The sequence below is a fragment of the Rhinichthys klamathensis genome, unplaced genomic scaffold (assembly GCF_029890125.1).
Source record: "Rhinichthys klamathensis goyatoka isolate OS25496 unplaced genomic scaffold, OSU_Roscu_1.1 h1tg000191l_1, whole genome shotgun sequence".
Classification (NCBI taxonomy): domain Eukaryota; kingdom Metazoa; phylum Chordata; class Actinopteri; order Cypriniformes; family Leuciscidae; genus Rhinichthys; species Rhinichthys klamathensis.
The window spans coordinates 8,141,094-8,158,817 of NW_026606717.1; the positions used below are offsets into that span (position 1 = coordinate 8,141,094).

The 17,724-nt window shown below is 37.6% G+C and overlaps 2 protein-coding genes across 2 annotated transcripts; both read left to right on the forward strand.

The window, feature by feature from the left end:
- The first annotated feature begins 9,274 nt into the window (after positions 1 to 9,274).
- Positions 9,275 to 10,593, forward strand: LOC130095526 (glucose-dependent insulinotropic receptor). Its single transcript, XM_056262281.1, has one exon. It carries the CDS (start codon positions 9,275 to 9,277, stop codon positions 10,433 to 10,435), a length of 1,161 nt encoding a protein of 386 aa, XP_056118256.1. The 3' UTR covers positions 10,436 to 10,593.
- Positions 10,594 to 11,557: 964 nt separating this feature from the next.
- rbmx2 (RNA binding motif protein X-linked 2) lies at positions 11,558 to 15,004 on the forward strand. Its single transcript, XM_056262336.1, has 7 exons — positions 11,558 to 11,646; positions 12,221 to 12,336; positions 13,226 to 13,277; positions 13,370 to 13,499; positions 14,191 to 14,371; positions 14,502 to 14,742; positions 14,794 to 15,004. The coding sequence occupies exons 1-7, from the start codon at positions 11,642 to 11,644 to the stop codon at positions 15,002 to 15,004; spliced, it is 936 nt and encodes a 311-aa protein (XP_056118311.1). The 5' UTR covers positions 11,558 to 11,641.
- The last annotated feature ends 2,720 nt before the right edge of the window (positions 15,005 to 17,724 follow it).

Below are 17,724 nucleotides of genomic sequence, written 5' to 3' on the forward strand. Positions count from 1 at the left end.
AATAAATTAATTGGGTTTTTTTTTAATGCTTTTTTATCACCAAATAGCATGTACAATAGCATGTCCACATTACATCAGACCATATCACATGCTTCACAATACAATAAAAATTCCAAAAAAGAGAAAATGAAAAGAAAAGAAAGAAAACAACAGAGAGGGTACATGTCTATATATTGTTGAATAAGTGTAAATATATACTGTTTATATGAAAATGTTAAATGAAGAACATAATGCATATTTTTAGATTTTGACATCGCATCTTTGCACATTTTAATTTTCTTAAGCACTGTAAAATTGGGTTTGCCATTTGTGAATTTACATTTGTGGATATGAAATTTACATAGAAATAAAATAAAATTTATAAGGAAACCAACATCCTTTGAGCAATGGTCCTTAATACAATAACTTAAAATCACATATGTATAGGATAAGAGAGAAATATTTAAAATATTATCAGCATTGAATCTCTTAACATCTTTCCAGAAACACTGTGTATATGATCAAAACATATGGGAAATGGTTTCAGTAGAACTTTCACAGAAAGAGCATTTTGTTTAAATATCACTTTTAATTTTTTTGTAAAAATTGCTTGGTAGGATAGACTCTATGACTTATTTTATATGAGATTTCCTTATCCTTTATTGTAAATACCTCAAATGTATTTTAAAGGAAAGAGCTGAGATGTCAAATTTGGATTTCATGCAATGATAATATATATATTTGATTACCAAAATAAAATAAAATTCAGAGATCAGAAATTGTAAAGATTATTTAGCAAGTTTATTTCATTTTCATCTTTACACATTTTTTATCTCTCAACGGTAATAAAAGGTCTGCTTTTTGCCCATAAAACAGAATGTATTAAAAAAAATACAAAAATAAAAATGTATTGTGAAAAGCTGTAACCGTATAGTAGGCCTGGCAAATGTTACCATTTAATTGAAAATTAAATCACACCACTCAATAACTAAGTAAACCACTTCTTTCTATTAACGTCTCTTTGTTCAACCAAAGAATCACCTTTTGACTCTCTCTGTATTGTCTGTCCATTTGCTCTAAGGTTATACAGATCGTATGTTATAATGCAAGCAAAATTTGTCCATCTTTAACAGGACTATCATGCTCCCACAAATCCACACTACCAGCATCATTCACAATGAACACCCCAACCAGCAAAGAGATCGCATAAAGTGTAATTTCCATCCATTTTAAAACTCTCTTATGGCTTTTTAATCCTTCTGTATATATCATAGATTTGAATAAACAAACTCATCCCAAAAGGAGCCTTTTAATGATGTTTGGAAATATCTTTTAAAGTTCTCACGCTTAAATGTCCACAGTTTTATGTCAATAATGCTGATCTCATGATAAGTGGTCCGTAGACTTTGGTTGTGGTTTCACCTTCCCTCTAGTTGTGATGTCACAGAGTGGTGCGTAGGAGCCTCATCACATGCTGGTACAGCTGCTGAACAACTGACACCAGATTCCTGCAACACACAGAAGTGATGAACTTACAGTTACAGTTATTCATGCACATGAAGGGGATGATTCTCCATTTCAAAAAGAAAAATTCGGTCAACGCTCCCTTATAAGAAAAAGTGTGCTGTTTGCATACTTCCTTAAAACTAAAAATAAGAAAGTACTTAACTTCTCAGAAATATACTTTAAATTGCACTTGAGTATACTTGACCTATACTGACAAAAAAGTGTATATTTGGCCTATTCTTGTACTCAATGTTTTGATCAATAGGCGGTCTATTGATCAAAACATTGAGTACAAGAATAGGCCAAATATACACTTTTTTGTAGTCAATAATCTTATACCTTAAAACTCATCTTTGATCACCAAAATGACATTTAAAGCAGCACTAAGTAGGAATTCCGTTTTTGTCAAACAGCGACCCCTAGAGTCGTGAATAGCACTCACGCAGAGATGGCTCGCACTCACGGCCGGATCCCCTCCCCCTGTACACCGGTACCTGTTCAGTAGGATGGACGCTGTAACGAGTGGAAATAAGGTATGGCCCCTTTAAGAGCTGTGCGCGCCCAACACCACATGTATACGGCGCCGGGTTATTTCTGTTTGATGCTCATTTTATCAGAATTTTATCAGATCTGTTTTTTGCCGTAAAGCAATTCGTTACCTCGCGAGACCTGATATCACACGATACTTCCTAACACTGAGCTCGGCTCGCCGGCCCAAAGTTGCAAGGGTGGTTTTGCGGCTCACAGGCACCAGGGGGGTGCGAGACGACCACCATTCAACACGAAATCAGTAATATAATTACAATGACTCCAAAGCTGTTCGGTTAAGGTAAAAAAGTTACTTAGTTCACCTTTAAAGGGGTGGTATAATGCCCTTTTCACAAGATTTCAAATAAATCTCTGATGTCCCCAGAGTGTGTATGTGAAGTTTTAGCTCAAAATACCCCACAGATATTTTTATATAGCATGTTAAAGTTGTCACTTTTTAAGGGTTAGCAAAAACGCACCGTTTTGTGTCAGGCCCTTTAAATGCAAATGAGCAGCAGCTCCCGACACAGTGGGCGGAGCTTCAAGAGTGTGCGTGTTAGCAGCTCCGATTACCTCACGCAGACACACGCTAAAATGTCAGAAACTGTTCTGCCTTAAACCGGAGTCAGACAAAGATGGAGAGACTAAGAAGAAGTGACAACATGTAGAATGCAACAGGACATCTCTGAATGGTTAGTTGATGAATTTAGAACAGGTTGTACCTAGAGCATGGCGCAGAGCAGGTGGAGTCTTTATACCTAAAGAAAAAGATGCTACAAGCATCAGTCAGTTTCGTCCTATTTCACTATTAAACATTGAAGGTGAGATTTTCTTCAGCATTATTGGTCAGAGATTGTCCACCTACCTATTAAAGAATGGCTTCATTGACACTTCAGTTCAAAAAGCGGGCATTCCAGGGTTCTCAGGATGCTTAGAACACATCAATGTTATCTGGCAACTAATTCAGTCAGCTAAAAAGGAGAGGAAGGAGCTCCATGTGACATTCCTGAATTTGGCTAATGCATATGGTTCAGTGCCACATGAGCTTCTTTGGGCAGCATTTGATTTTTTCAGAGTACCAATGTCAATAACAAATTTAGTGAAAGCCTATTTTGGAGATTTGCAATTCAGTTTCTCAACTCCAAAATTCAGCACTGCATGGCAATGCCGAGGTTGGAATAATGGCAGGATGCACCATTTCTCCACTGCCTTTTACCATGGCAATGGAAGTAATCATTAGGGCATCAAGATGGGTAGTAGGAGGAGAGCGCTTGGCTTCTGGGATGCGACTACCACCAATCAGAGCATACATGGATGACATGACAATCATGACTACAACAGTAGCCTGCACTAATCGGTTATTGGGGAAGTTAACAGATAATATTGAATGGGCACGAATGCAATTTAAGCCCACTAAATCAAGGAGCATCTCGATAGTTAAAGGAAAGGTAGTAGATAAAACATTCTTCATTAATGGTGAGGCAATACCAACAGTTTCTGAGAAGCCAGTGAAGAGACTTGGGAGATGGTACGATGGGGATCTAAAGGACACAGTTCGAGTGGGAGAAGTTAGACGACAAGCAGTGGAAGGGTTGAAGAGCATAAACAGCTGTGCTCTACCTGGCAAACTAAAACTCTGGTGCTTTCAGTTTGGTCTACTGCCGAGGTTGCTGTGGCCACTGACTGTGTACGAGGTTTCTTTGACAACAGTGGATAAGCTGGAAGCGTTGATAAGTTCATACATCAGGAAATGGTTGGGAGTTCCACGCTGCCTCAGCAGAGTGGGACTTTATAGTAAAGGAATATTGCAGCTGCCAGTCTCTGCTTTAACCGAGGAGTTTAAGTGTGCCAAGGTCAGACTGGAAATTACCTTAGTAGAGTCACGCGACAAATGTGTAAGGGAGGCAGCCCCTGTGTTAAAAACTGGTAGAAAGTGGTCAGCAAAGAAATCTGTAGTAGAGGCAAAGGCTGCCCTTCAAATTGGGGATATCGTGGGACAGGTACAGCGTGGAAGAGGGGGTTTTGGGCTCAGTTTAGCTCCTCCTAAATGGCACAAGGCAGGCCCAGCTCAAAGGAGGAAGCTGGTAGTCAACGAGGTGCGAAAGCAGGAGGAGAGGATGAGGTGTATAAAGGCCATTTCCCAGGCCAAGCAGGGAGAGTGGATGAGAACGCAAGATGGGCTGGCAAGACCTTTGGTCAATGGAAGAGAGTAGGATCAGTTTCCTTATTAGGTCAACATATGATGTTCTCCCATCACCGCAGAACCTAAACCTCTGGGTAGGAGAGGATCCCTCTTGTCCTTTGTGTTCATCACCTGCCACATTAAGGCACATTTTGACAGGATGTAAGGTGGCTCTTAGCCAAGGTCGGTTTATTTGGCGCCATGACCAAGTACTGCGATGTTTGGCTTTAGCACTGGAAGGCAAGCGTAGAATGACCAATAAGTTGCCGCCTGTTCTAGCAAAACATTACACGCAGAAGACAATATTCCTCCGCCCAGGCGAGCAACCACCAAGAAAAGGTGTAAACACCAATTCTCGCCCAGGACAACTGGAAGCTGCTAGGGACTGGAAGATGCTGGTTGATCTTGATCAACGGCTTATTTTTCCACCTGAGATTGCCACCACTAACCTACGACCAGATATTGTTTTGTGGTCTGGATCAGCACGCATTGTTCAACTGATAGAGTTAACAGTGCCATGGGAGGATGCGGTAGATGAGGCATATGAGAGGAAGAAACTGCGGTATGCTCATCTGGCCACTGAAGCAGAACAGCGAGGATGGAGAGTCCAGGTTTATCCAGTGGAAGTGGGTTGTCGAGGTTTTGTGGCACACTCTACAACCCGGTTCCTCAGAGACGTCGGATTCAGTGGCTAAGAGTTGCGTCTCACAGTAAAGAACTTATCTGAAGCAGCAGAAAGGAGCAGCAACTGGCTGTGGTTGAGACGGAAAGATTCTAGCTGGCTGTGTACAGGCCGCCACGCTACGGTTTCGTAGAATTCTTGAAAACTTGAAGAGTCTGTTGGTTTATTTGTATAGGTTGTATAGTATTTATAGTCATTACGTTCCTGTGTATATTGCGTGAATAACGGGTGGTTGGGCAGATATTGTGTTTTGCGGTAGGTGGTAAGCTATACGGAACCGTTGCCACTGAAACTGCTTTAACGCACCAGTGGGGCTCGACAGCCTTAGTCAAACGGGTTGGCGCGTATGGTTGGGTTGCGGAGAGATTGTGAGATTGTGGTTAGGTCTCAGCAGCAGGAGGGATGTAGAGGTCAGTAAGCTGGGCTGAGTTGAGTGGGGGACGGAGGGGGGTGACTCTGGGACGCCAGAGTCACTGTCGAGCCCTCTTGAGGTGTCGTGAGCTAGTCAACGAAACACTGAGGACGGAAGGTGCCCACTTGAAGACCCTAGAGATGTCCCCTACTCGGCTCAATCGAGACGGTTGTCGCGCTGGTCCTGTAGTTGCAGCCGTCGCGTGTGCCAAGTACACTGCAGTCGTTAACGCCAGACAGAAGGGGAGTCACACCACCATATGGAAAGAAGCGTAAATGGATGGAGAAGCATAGTTTACTGTAAAGCTACATCTTAGTTTTGCCTATCTTGGCAAAAGCCGAGTACAAATCAGCATGAAGTTTTAACATCTACTCTCGTATAATGGAAATCATGTTGCTGATGTGGAGTTAACTATCTTCAATTAGCATATTCTGTCAGGATAATCTATAAATCGCTTGTATAGGAACTGTTGTGAGATGCACACAGAGTGACTTTCTATTGCATGTGAAAAGACGGATGCTACAGTTTGAGCTGACTCACAAATGTGCTTGGCTACAACAGCTCTTCCTCTTCTCAACATGGACTGCGTGTAACTGGGGGCGGGGTTTCTGTAAATGTTAGGGTTAGTGATGTCACTAACCCCGGCAGGAAGCTTGTGTAGTTCCGAGTCCTACCAGCCGTTTGTTGTAGTCCTTAAAAAACTATTTCTTTAAAAGCAAATATCTCCCTTTGCTTTGAACTTTGAGCGTTGTAACTTTGCAGATGTTGTTTATGCTCAAACAGCAACATTACACACTAACTAAAGTTAGAAAAGTGAAATCATAATCAACCACCCCTGAGCCCTTTAGGTTTTTTCCTTAAAAAAAAAAAAATGGAATATGCAAATTAGCCCCGCCTCTACTCACTCATACCAGGGGCACGTTGAAGCTCAAACCGGCGTGCAAAGTTTTCCGGGTTGAACGACATGTTTCCTGAAAACGGTGTGCCACGGGGTTTGAGATGCGTTTTCTCTTGTTTGGGTGTGACAAAAATGGCAGCCCAATCAGCAGCTACATGTATATAAACCACGCGCTATTAAAGAGACAGCTCGCACAATGGGTCCAAGTAAAGTAATTTACAAATGTGTCCGTGCAGCTCGCAACAATTGAAGATATTAGAAGACATGTTTGTCGTAAAAGTTTAATAGTAAAAATATAGCATATCAACAATGATCAGTAATAATGATAAGCCTAATACTCACAATAAAAATAATAAGGTCATGTAGATCACAGTCCCGGACGTAAGAAGTGGATTATCCTTCACCTGAAATGTGGATCTTTTCATCCTGAAATGCGAGCCAAATGTTGGATCACAATAATTAGGAACCAAAGTTTCCACAAATCCCTTCACTCGATTGGGATGTTCTCTTTTATTCTGGACGGCAAGGGCAGTGACTATAACATCGAGCGTATTTTGCAGTATTAAACACGTATTTATACCGATTTCATCAGGTTTCGAAAATTCTTCAAAAAGAACACAAAGAATGGCAGCTGCCATAGTTGCAACTCTTGCATCATCAGAACAGGGTGTTCAACTCACCACCGTTTCCTTTTAAAAAACGTTTTGCAAGCTCAGAGATCCACTCGTTGACGATCACACATTGACCTGATTGGTTACAAGGGAGTTTGTGACATCAGAAACACCAGCGATTTCAAACCGCGTTTTTGGTTCACTGCAGTTTTAAGGAGAAAATACTCAGCAATGGTGTTGACTTATGAATTTGCACATGGTTTGTCTTAAAGCATACTAAAAACACTGCATAGACAAATATACAACATTAAAAGCTTGATTTTGACCACAGACTTTAAGTATTCTAAGTATACTTGGCTTAATTGTGTTTACTCTTTTGATTGAGTTTGATTGTACATACTGTCTTATAAACTTACATTGTTTGAAAATATTGATTTATAAAAAAAAAGAATACCTTAATAGGAACATAGTAAACTTAAAGTGCTATATATATATATATATATATATATAGTAAACTACTGTATGATGTTTTGTTCACTTAAAGAAAACTTACAACTTGCAGTATAAAACTAATACACAAATTACTGAGTATATTTCAAAGTGTACTTTCATAAACTACAAAATGTGCTACAAGTATTAAAATAGTAAAAGTTTATATCTATAGTACTCAATGTTTACGACTGATACACTTAAAGTATACTTTTATATAGTCTACTAAAAAGTGGGCCAATTTAGTCCCAGCAGTATTGAAATAGTCTACTAGTATGCTTCTAGTACATTTTGATATTAGTATACTTACTACATAAAGTATACTTAAAAATATACTTGAACTTTACTAAAGTATACTTAATAAAATTAACTTTTTTCGTATGGGCTGATCACTCTCAAGGCGCTACAAACGTATTAAACACAAAAGAAGATCTTTTGAAAAATGCCTCAGTGTCTTTTTTCATACAATAAACTTATTTCAATCTTTGGACAAAAACAGTTCTTCAAAGTTTCTTCTTTTATGTTCCATTTTTGCACAAACTATCCCTTTAATTGCTTGAAAATTAAGATTAGATGTATTTTAAATAGTTTATGGTGGCCTTTAAACTCACCGGGCACCATTCGAGACACAGTTGTTTCTGTCCGGGTTAAGGCAAAAGAGTGACGCCACGCAATACGCACAGCACAACATCATGGAAAGCAGTCTCCGCTTTAAAGACATCTTCCCGATGCTCTGAACAACCTGAAGAATCTTCAGTATTCCTTTCAAAGAGCCCAAGACGTTCCTTATTTATCCTCCTCAAGGTGAAGACGGGCAGTGATGTGTCGGCGAGGGGTGGACACAGTGCTGCACAAATCGCATCCAAGAGCTTTCTGTGGGCTGAGCATAGCAGTGGGCACAACAACTGCTGACCAAAATCCACTTTCAATAGCAGTGAAAAGTCTAGTAGGGATGAATAACATCACCACATTGTTGGCCGTTGGGAGTCAGGCTTTATTGTGTAGCACTGTTATAAACAGATCTTTCCTCGGAATGGACAACTGTGTGCAGATTTTTAAAAACCAGTTGTGTAATTTTAAGCCCATTGTACTTCAGGGCTTTGACTCATTCACATGACTTCGAGAGGGAAGTTGAAGTGCATTATTGTGGAATCAATGTAACTGATTCGTCCTGCTCCCAAAATGTCTGACCCTGGCTCCTATGATAAAATGTAAAATGGTTTGGATATGGTAAAGGTTTATTCACCCATGAGCGATTCTGTTTGTTCAGAGTTGGTTCACTCATGAGTAATCACAGCCACGCTGTTAGTGTCCACCCACCTCCCACTCTCCAAACCCAAACCTCTTTCCATGTTCATCAGTTTCTCTTCCCCCTTTTTGTTTGTTCAGAGTAAGTAGACTGATCCCCCATGCTGACAGAGAGACATCTAAGACTTGCGGACAACAAAACGGACACTGGCACATCATCCCATTTTGAGTGAAAGCCAACCGAACACTCACTTGAAATCCTTGTTCTGGATATCTTTTCCTCAGTTGGAATATGTTTTCTGTTTAATTCATTGGAGTTTTACGGAGATTTCATGAGAAATGAGTTCTGCTTCTCGTCACCGTTTCAGGCAAGGAGCACTCTTAAAACATCTGGAAATCGAACAGTATCCTGAGATTACTCCTTAATGAAAAGCCAAGGATAAAGATTTCATCAATAGATCAGCATTGTCTTTGTACTTCAGCAAGGTTAGGTTCATCATAATCGAATGCTCACGGACATAGCCGCTTAGAAGGAAGCATGCTCTTATGGGACCTGGATGACAGCCAGACAGAACAAGGGTCGGACAAACGGAACCACAGCAGCCAAAAGTTTTGCTTTTCCCAATGGGAGCAAAGAAAAATCTACATCCTTGTCTCCATTTCCTCCTCTTGAAACCATCAATATCTTGGTCTGTTTAAACTCTCAACTTTGAAATGAAATGAGACATTTAATTCAACAATGATCGCTTTCAACGTGTCTCAGGAGACTTCACTGGAGAACGATAGAGTGACATCAGCCAGTCCTGAACTCACAACCCCTGCCATCAAAGAAAAAGTAGTATTGACCATGGGCTATATCCTTAGTGTAGGATCCATTTTGATCATCTCTACCAACCTTCTAGTCGCCATTGCCCTGATCTTGCTTATCCGCAAAAGGGGCTACCAGAGTTGGAGTTTTGTTTTAAACCTATCCATTGCGGACATCCTAGTAGGCATGGCCATCACTGGCATCGCCACTGATGCTCTGGAAGGAACGACGGCCTCCATGGAGAAGGGCATTTGTTTGTTGCGCATGACCTTTGTCCTCGCACCCACTGCTGCCTCCATCCTAACCATGTTCTTAATCTCACTGGACCGCTACATTGCTATAAAGTTGCCCCTGCGCTATTCGCAGCTTATGAATGAGAAGATGATTGCTGGGGCTCTGGTTCCCGTCTGGCTCATCTCAATGTTTGTGGGATTTTCGCCCAGCTTTTTGAAACCAATGCAGAAAAAAGACTATCTCAATGTCTGCACGTTCTTCTCCGTCATCGAGCCTAAGACCATCATTGTGGTCTTCTGCCTGTTTTTCTTCCCACTACTCTCGGTCTTCATCTATTTCTACATGGACATCCTAAAAATCGCCTGCGGCCACCAGAAGCGCATCTGCGCCCAGCAATTGGGTACACGCTTTCTGTCGTCTAGCCGCTACTGGGGTCACGTAAAAGCCCTGCGGACTGTTGCGATGCTGGTTGGCTGCTTCACTCTCTGCTGGTGCCCCTTTTTTGTGGTCAGTATTGTACAGGTGTCTTGTCCAAACTGTAAACTTTATCACTTTTTGGAGAACCATCTCTGGCTGCTGGGACTCTCGAACTCCCTTATAAATCCCCTCGTCTACGCCTGCTGGCAGCGAGAGGTGAGGAACAAGATCTGCGAGCTCTTCGTTCATGTTAAAGTTGTGTTGTGTTGTGTAACACACTCCGAGACAGCGGACAGATACCCCACAGACCACCCGACTGTCACTCAGTCAGTAGCGTTTCAGGACAAGATGATAGCCTCTCCGGGGAATTATAGTAGGTCTGTCACAATTCCTGAACTACATCAGGAAAATATTGCCAATAGAGTGGGAATGTCCTTTTAGTCCTCTGGTCATAGGAAACTGTAAAAGGTCTTGCTTCGTCGTTAATGGCTTTGTTAATGGATGTGGAGACCAGAGTATTTGTCTAAATAAAACAGGCTTTATTTGCTTAACATGTCTGCTTCCAATGAACACATTACATTCAAAATATAACCCTAGCACTTAGTTCCCCCGTTTCCTCTTGTTTTTTTTTTTTTTTTTAATTGTAAAATAGATGACTGTAATATAGATTAAACTCATATATATTCAACAGAACAGTGTGTTTTTGTTATCCATTATACAATTACAAATGTAATTTGGTGATAGCCTATAGAAAAAAATGATGAAAAAAGGAAGTCTGGTTAAAAGCAAGACAATGAACTATTATACAAACCGAATGTTTATGTACTTTGTAGCAGTAGATTTTAGCTAGCAAACACTTGCTAAATAATATATTAGATAACATTTAAATATTTGCTTTGACTTCAGTACAATGACAAAATTCAAGAAATTTATTTAATATTGACCAAAACATGTTGTCTTTTTGATATGACATTCATTTTTCATAATCATTTTTTTCAGTATAAATGGGGCTACATAAAAATATGATCTGCTTGTGGTCCTCCACAAGAGTGGGGGTTTTGGCATCAAAAGTTTCCCTGTGTTGTGACAAAAGGCCAACCACTAATTGGAAGACAAATTCAAAACTGTGCGAAAAGCATAAATTGCCAAGAAACATGTGTAAACAGTGAAATTATTGTTATAAGTGTATTAAAATAGTGTAAAAAGTCAAGTGTATTATTTTTTTTACTAAAATTATAGGCTAGGTTAACTTAGGCTATTTCAACGTTATTTCTACTTTTATTTAAATGTTACCTTTAAATGTATTTGATTGTAGACCATTTATTGTTGTACTCCTTTACATTTTTATAGGCTACATGTAGCCTATGTAAACGTTATGTATGTGTTACGCCTTTTTAGTATGTCAATAAAACTATCAGTGTATGCTTCATATGTTCATTGGTTCTTCATCTGTAGAATATTGCAAAATATGAGAAATACACTTTCAGCTACAAACACACAATTAACGCTAAAGGAGAAATCTGAGTTTAACAGTCAGTTAACTACATATCCCACAGTCCTTTTCAACAACCCGGAAAAAGTAGTACCATGTGCAAAACGCTAACTTAGTGGAACTAAATCCTTCCGGAGTGACTGCGGCTCATCACAATGAAGTAAGTGATGCATTGACATTTATGCTTTGAAATGTAATGTCTTCCTTAGTTTTGTTGCCATATGTTTTTCATTAGTCTAATACAGTTACTAGACCCCTCAGTAATGGAAAAGGAAATGTCGCTAAAGGTGAAAGCTAAACAACTAGCCTCAGTGTTTGTAGCAGTAGCTAAAAGCTAAATATTCATCTGGTAAAACATGAAAGTAAACTACTTTTATACTTCGATTCATTTATTCTTTTTGAATAATTTATAGGACATGTAACAAGAAAATGGAAACATAAAACGACCACTCGTTCTGCATACAGCGTGACAGTTATTAATATTACATAATTAGAGGATAGGCTACTGTATTATTACCATAAATGGATATTTGGGATAAAATGTTTGAATACAGTTGACATACTTTAAAGAAGTTAATTGTTTTTAAGTAGTGAAAAGTCATCCTAACGGAAGAATCATAAGTAATTCTGGTATCTTCATGCACAGACCACAACAGAATAATAAACATCATTAGAGAATGCATGTTGTACTAAATAAGATATAATGCAAATATATGTTCATTATCTGTCTTTAGTCCACTCACCAAAGTGAAACTCATCAATGAACTGAATGAAAGAGAGGCTGAACTGGGTGTCAAAGACAGTGTGTCCTGGCATTCAGTCTATAAGGACAGCGCCTGGGTCTTCATTGGTAAGTGAAATGGTTTTGGAAATTTTGGTTTGACTGTATATGTAAATAATAATAAATCATTTAAAAATAAATAAATAAAAATAAATAATAATATAGTAATAAATGGATTAAGAGAAAACCAGTTTAAAAACTGTAAAACATTTTTTTTAAATAAATAAAAAATTACTGTCATACTTAATGAATAAATAATTTGAATAAAATACACAAAAAGATTAAAATAATAATAAGTTGATTTAGAGAAATAAAAATAAAGAAAAAATATAAAAAAAGATCAAGTTAACTATCATTCTAAATAAATCAATAATTTAAATAAAGCACATAAAATAATAAATTGATTACGAGAAAGACAGTGTAAAAAAAAAAAAAAAACTAACTGTTGTACTAAATAAATCATTTGAATAAAATGCATAAAAATATTAAAATAATCAAATAAATAAATAATACATCTAACAGTACACTACTTTAGTGAGTATAAAAACATAGTAACATAACACAAAAATGAAATATGTTCTAAATAAAATTTTATGCATATTTATAATTATAATATTTCACAGTATAAATTGTATATTTATATAGGCAATGCCACTAAAATGCTCTCTGGATGGACTATATTTGCACTGTGCCAGATGGTGGCAGCATTCACCCGTTTCAGCAAACGTGTTCTTCTGTAGACGATGGCATGATCACACTCTTCCTCTAGGAGCCCGTGTACGAGACGGATGCTGATTTGACCTTTAATTAATATGAATTACTCGCATTCATTTGCCAGACTAAAGAGAACAATTTCAAGAATTGCATAATACTTTGTTTTATAAATTCTGTATTTATTGATAATTTATTTTAGGTAAATGCTGTTCAGCTTTGTATGTAAATATGTTGTGATCTGCAGGTGGATTTCCATATGATCTGACAGAAGGAGACATCATCTGTGTTTTCTCTCAGTAAGTCCTAATCGCATCTAAAACACATCATCTTGCAGTGCTTCTGTTTTATTTCCTCCTAGTAAAGCGTAATCCTCCTCTGTGCATCTCAGGTACGGAGAGATCGCCAACATCAACTTGGTGCGAGATAAGAAGACGGGCAAATCCAAAGGGTTCTGCTTCCTGTGCTATGAGGACCAAAGGAGCACCATTCTGGCTGTGGATAACTTTAATGGAATCAAGGTGAAGGGCTTTTCCAGTCGCTTATTCAGTTGTGTGTGTACTAGTGGAATATGCTATCTGTAGTTATTTATATAAACTATATATATATATATATATATATATATATAATTGGTAAATGCTAGCCTAGTTGTGGATCAGTGACATTATTTGTATCCACACTTTTTAAAAAAATCTTAAAAAAGGCAAATCTTAAAAAAGTTCTATTATAGTATAGTTTTAGAGATAAAGGTATTTTTTTAACAATATCATGCATTATTATTATTATTTAGAAATATTACATTTTCGGGGAGTCGCACATGACATTTTACAACCTTAACAAACCATCTTGTTATAAAAATGCAAAATTATTTGATTTAATATAGTTTATAATATAATTTAAATCTATTATTTAATTAATGTTTACATATTTAATTTTATATTTTTAGTTTTTCCTTACAAACCATATTGTTATAAAAAGGCTAAATTATTATATTTTATTTAATATAGTTTATAATATAATTTAAGTGTATTATTTAATTAATGTTTATATATTTAATTTGATATTTTTTTTGTTTTTCTTCATTATGATATCAGTACAGTTATCAGGGCCCCTTTTAACTTATTGCCATATATATATATATATTTTTTTTTTTTTACATTTTTGACATCATGTATATATTTGTTCTTTTTGAATTGTTTTTCTGCTCTACAGATTAAGGGTCGAACCATACGTGTGGACCATGTCGCAAATTATCGGCCACCAAAGGACACAGATGACATCGATGATGTCACCAAACGTTTGCGAGAGGAGGGATGCGCTCCCAACGTGCCCCAACCTTCTGAGACCGAGTCTGAGGAAGATAATGCTGTACCTGTGAAAAAGCCCAAAAAAGGTGAGGAGAGGCTGCATCTGTTCAGCGAATGGAACTACAGTCGAAATGTCATTATTTCAAGATTTTGTATTTAACAAATTCACGTATTTACTTACTTAATAATTGATTGGCTCATGTTGTCGTACCTCAGATAAAAAGGAGAAGAAGAAAAAGAAGAAGGAAAAGAAAGAGAAGAAAAAGCCACTGAAGGAAGAGAAACGTGAGACGTCAGCGTCTTCCCCTGTCAGAGTGAAGAAGGAGAAGGAGGACACGGCATATGAGAAGTACGCTGTGAAAGGACTGGCAGGGAGCAGAAGGGACAGGGACAGACCCGGACAGGATCCCAGGAATCCACAAGACAGAGAGGAGGAGGCGGACAGATTCAGAGATAGGTATGGAGGCGAGCGAGACAGGGATAGAGAACAAGACAATAAGACCGATAGAAACAGAGAGGGCATAAGACACGAAGATGCCAGACAGCGAGACAGGGAGGGGGACAGAGGAAGAGGGGGTGATAGAGGGAGAAATGAGGAACGAGAGAGAGAAAGGGAACGTGATAGAGACCGAGACGGAAGGGAGCGAGACAGAGGAAATGGCCGAGGGTTTGCCAAACACAGAGATCACAGCCGTGAAAGAGAACACAGGCGAAATTGAGCAGGGATTTTTTAATACAAATTTTGTGTTTTTTTGTGTGCGTGTAATTCGAAAATGTAAATAAATCTTTCGATTTTTTATTAAACATCTGTGTGGAGTAATTAACTGTATAATGACCGCCTGATATCACACAATATACTCATTTGCAGTGTTGGGGAAAGTCACACTTAAAAGTAATGAGTTACAATATTGCGTATGACTCCCTTTTTTTGTTACGTTACTTTATTAAAATGACGTTACTTTTTATGGAAAGTATTGGGTTGTGTTGCGCCAAATGCGGGTAAAGATCAACTGTGGCGGGTAACGCTGTCAAATCACTAGCCAATTTGGTGTGTTACTTATGTTTACTCACTTTGCTGGGGAAGTTCGTGTAAGCCAAATCTGCAGATTTAGCGCAAATACTCAACTCGTGAGTCATCATGAAATATTAAATACAGCGTATTGCACAGAATCTGTGCATATCTGGCTTACTTGAACACACACGTCACTACGCAACAAATAACGGCGCGCTTGTTCATTTGCATGGAAGCAATAGCGAAGATTAATAAGCATTTGGTTAACGGGAAATACGTTGTTATTTTCCAACATCCTACATGTTCTTTGTACTGTATTGATCTGTCCACCTAAAACACATTTTTGGTGATGTGGATGAAAGAGGAAGGGAGGAGATTGCTGGATGACAGGATTTTGTTTGAATAAGAAATGAATATATGAAATCCAAATTGTATTTTATATATATATATGTGACATATATATATATATATATATATATATATATAAATATATATAAGCTGTGTGACACAGTTAATCAGGTTAATTTCTTTTTTCTTTTTTTGGCTAGTAGAAGTTCTGAATGACAGGTAACTTAGCCAAATTGGCCATTTGACCCTGGTTGCTTTTTCTAATATAAAAAGTTATATTTTTGGCAAATGTCACACCAAAACACGCCCTTTCTCACCATAAATGAAATGAATAAGCCTCAGGCTCAAGGAAATGCAAATTCACGTCTGTACAGGAGAGGGCGCCGCTCAAACAAATCTTTCTGGATCCTTTCTCGTGCTGCCATTCTGGAATCTGGATCGTAGAAGAATAGGATGCAGGAGAAGAAATTTCAACACAAACATATGTAATGTTTATCTAAAGTGATTATTACTTTTTAGTATCGTTGAATTGGGTCATTGAAGGTCAGCAACAAAGACATTGGTTAATAAAGTGAGATTAAATATATAAAGTATAATTTAACATTTAATTATTGCAGATTTGCATAATATTTTGAATTGGAATTTCACTGTTTTTGCTTAGAGGAATACTGAATCTGTGTTTGTACAAGTGAGATGAGTAATTGCTCACATTTATTCTAGAACTGTAATAACCATCATGTTCACACACAGCGCCTCTGCACCTCACTCCTGATTTGTCAATACATGAGAAAAGAAGTTGCTTATTTGAAAAGTAACTCAGATATTTTATTATAAATTTGAAAGTAATGCTTTACTTTACTAGTTACTTGAAAAAAGTAATCTGATTACATACCTCGAGTTACTTGTAATGCATTAACCCCAACACATTTGTTTGACAAATAAATAATCTTTATTTGAGTTTAAATGTGGTACAAAAACCAAAAAATGTCTTGATGAACAGTGTCAACTGAATACTCTAAAATCAAGATGATGCAATCAAAGTACACCAATCATTATAGATTCAGTTGTAAAACTATTAAAAGACATTTAGTTAAGGGCGTGAAGTAAAAAAAAAAAATTATATATATATATCAGACCAAGCAGTTTTGCACATTATCCACTTATACCTGTTCAACAGGAAACAGCATTTCATTGCTAATATTTCAAATGACCGCTATTGCCACATCAACATATTCAATAACCTAGCAAGAGAGGATAAAACAGAACTACACAAATATACTCTGAATAGATAAACACACTGAATGTATTTGTAATAAACAGAGTTGTGAATGTGGTTTGTTGTGGTGAATTCATCTAGCTTGTCTAATGATAAAAAATAGCCATAGAAATCCTTTTTTTTTTATGTCCAAAATAATTGATTTCGGTAGCAAAACGCCAGTTAGCACAGCTTTTTATACTGTAAATTAAGAAAATTGCCCTTAGATGTAATATCCTTAGTTACTGCGAGCAGTTCAATTCAAGTCAAATATGAACAATCCATTAATTGGCCAATCAGGAGTATTGCAGATGTGACCCCATTAGTCTCGATCTGTCACAGACTCTAAAGATTCAAGTCAATACTCAAGGTTAAAGGTCAAATGTTTGTTTGCACTGTCACTCTCGTAAGATGTCCCTCTTTTCATGCTCACTCACTAGAGTACATCACAAACCCAGGTTTGATGAAGCTATCAAAAAATAAAGAAGAAAAAATGCTTAAACGGTTATTACAAAAGAAGCAGCTGCCATACGTCATCAGGTCTTTGGATGTAGCGGTCTTTTGTTGTTGTAAGTGGCCTTATTAGTGACATTTTTTGCCAGTCTCACAGTATTTCCCAAACTAAATTATGTGAATTATTATTTACCATAAGAATGTTCATATCAATTATTTCATTACTTTATCAATGTAACATTATATTTTAATGAACAGGTCAAGAGCAAAGCATTAGGTTTCTGCAGAAACACCATTCGTTGTGGAAAGTTACATTTGAACGACATCTAAAAGCAAAATAAAAACACACTAAAAAAAGTTGGCGCCTTAAA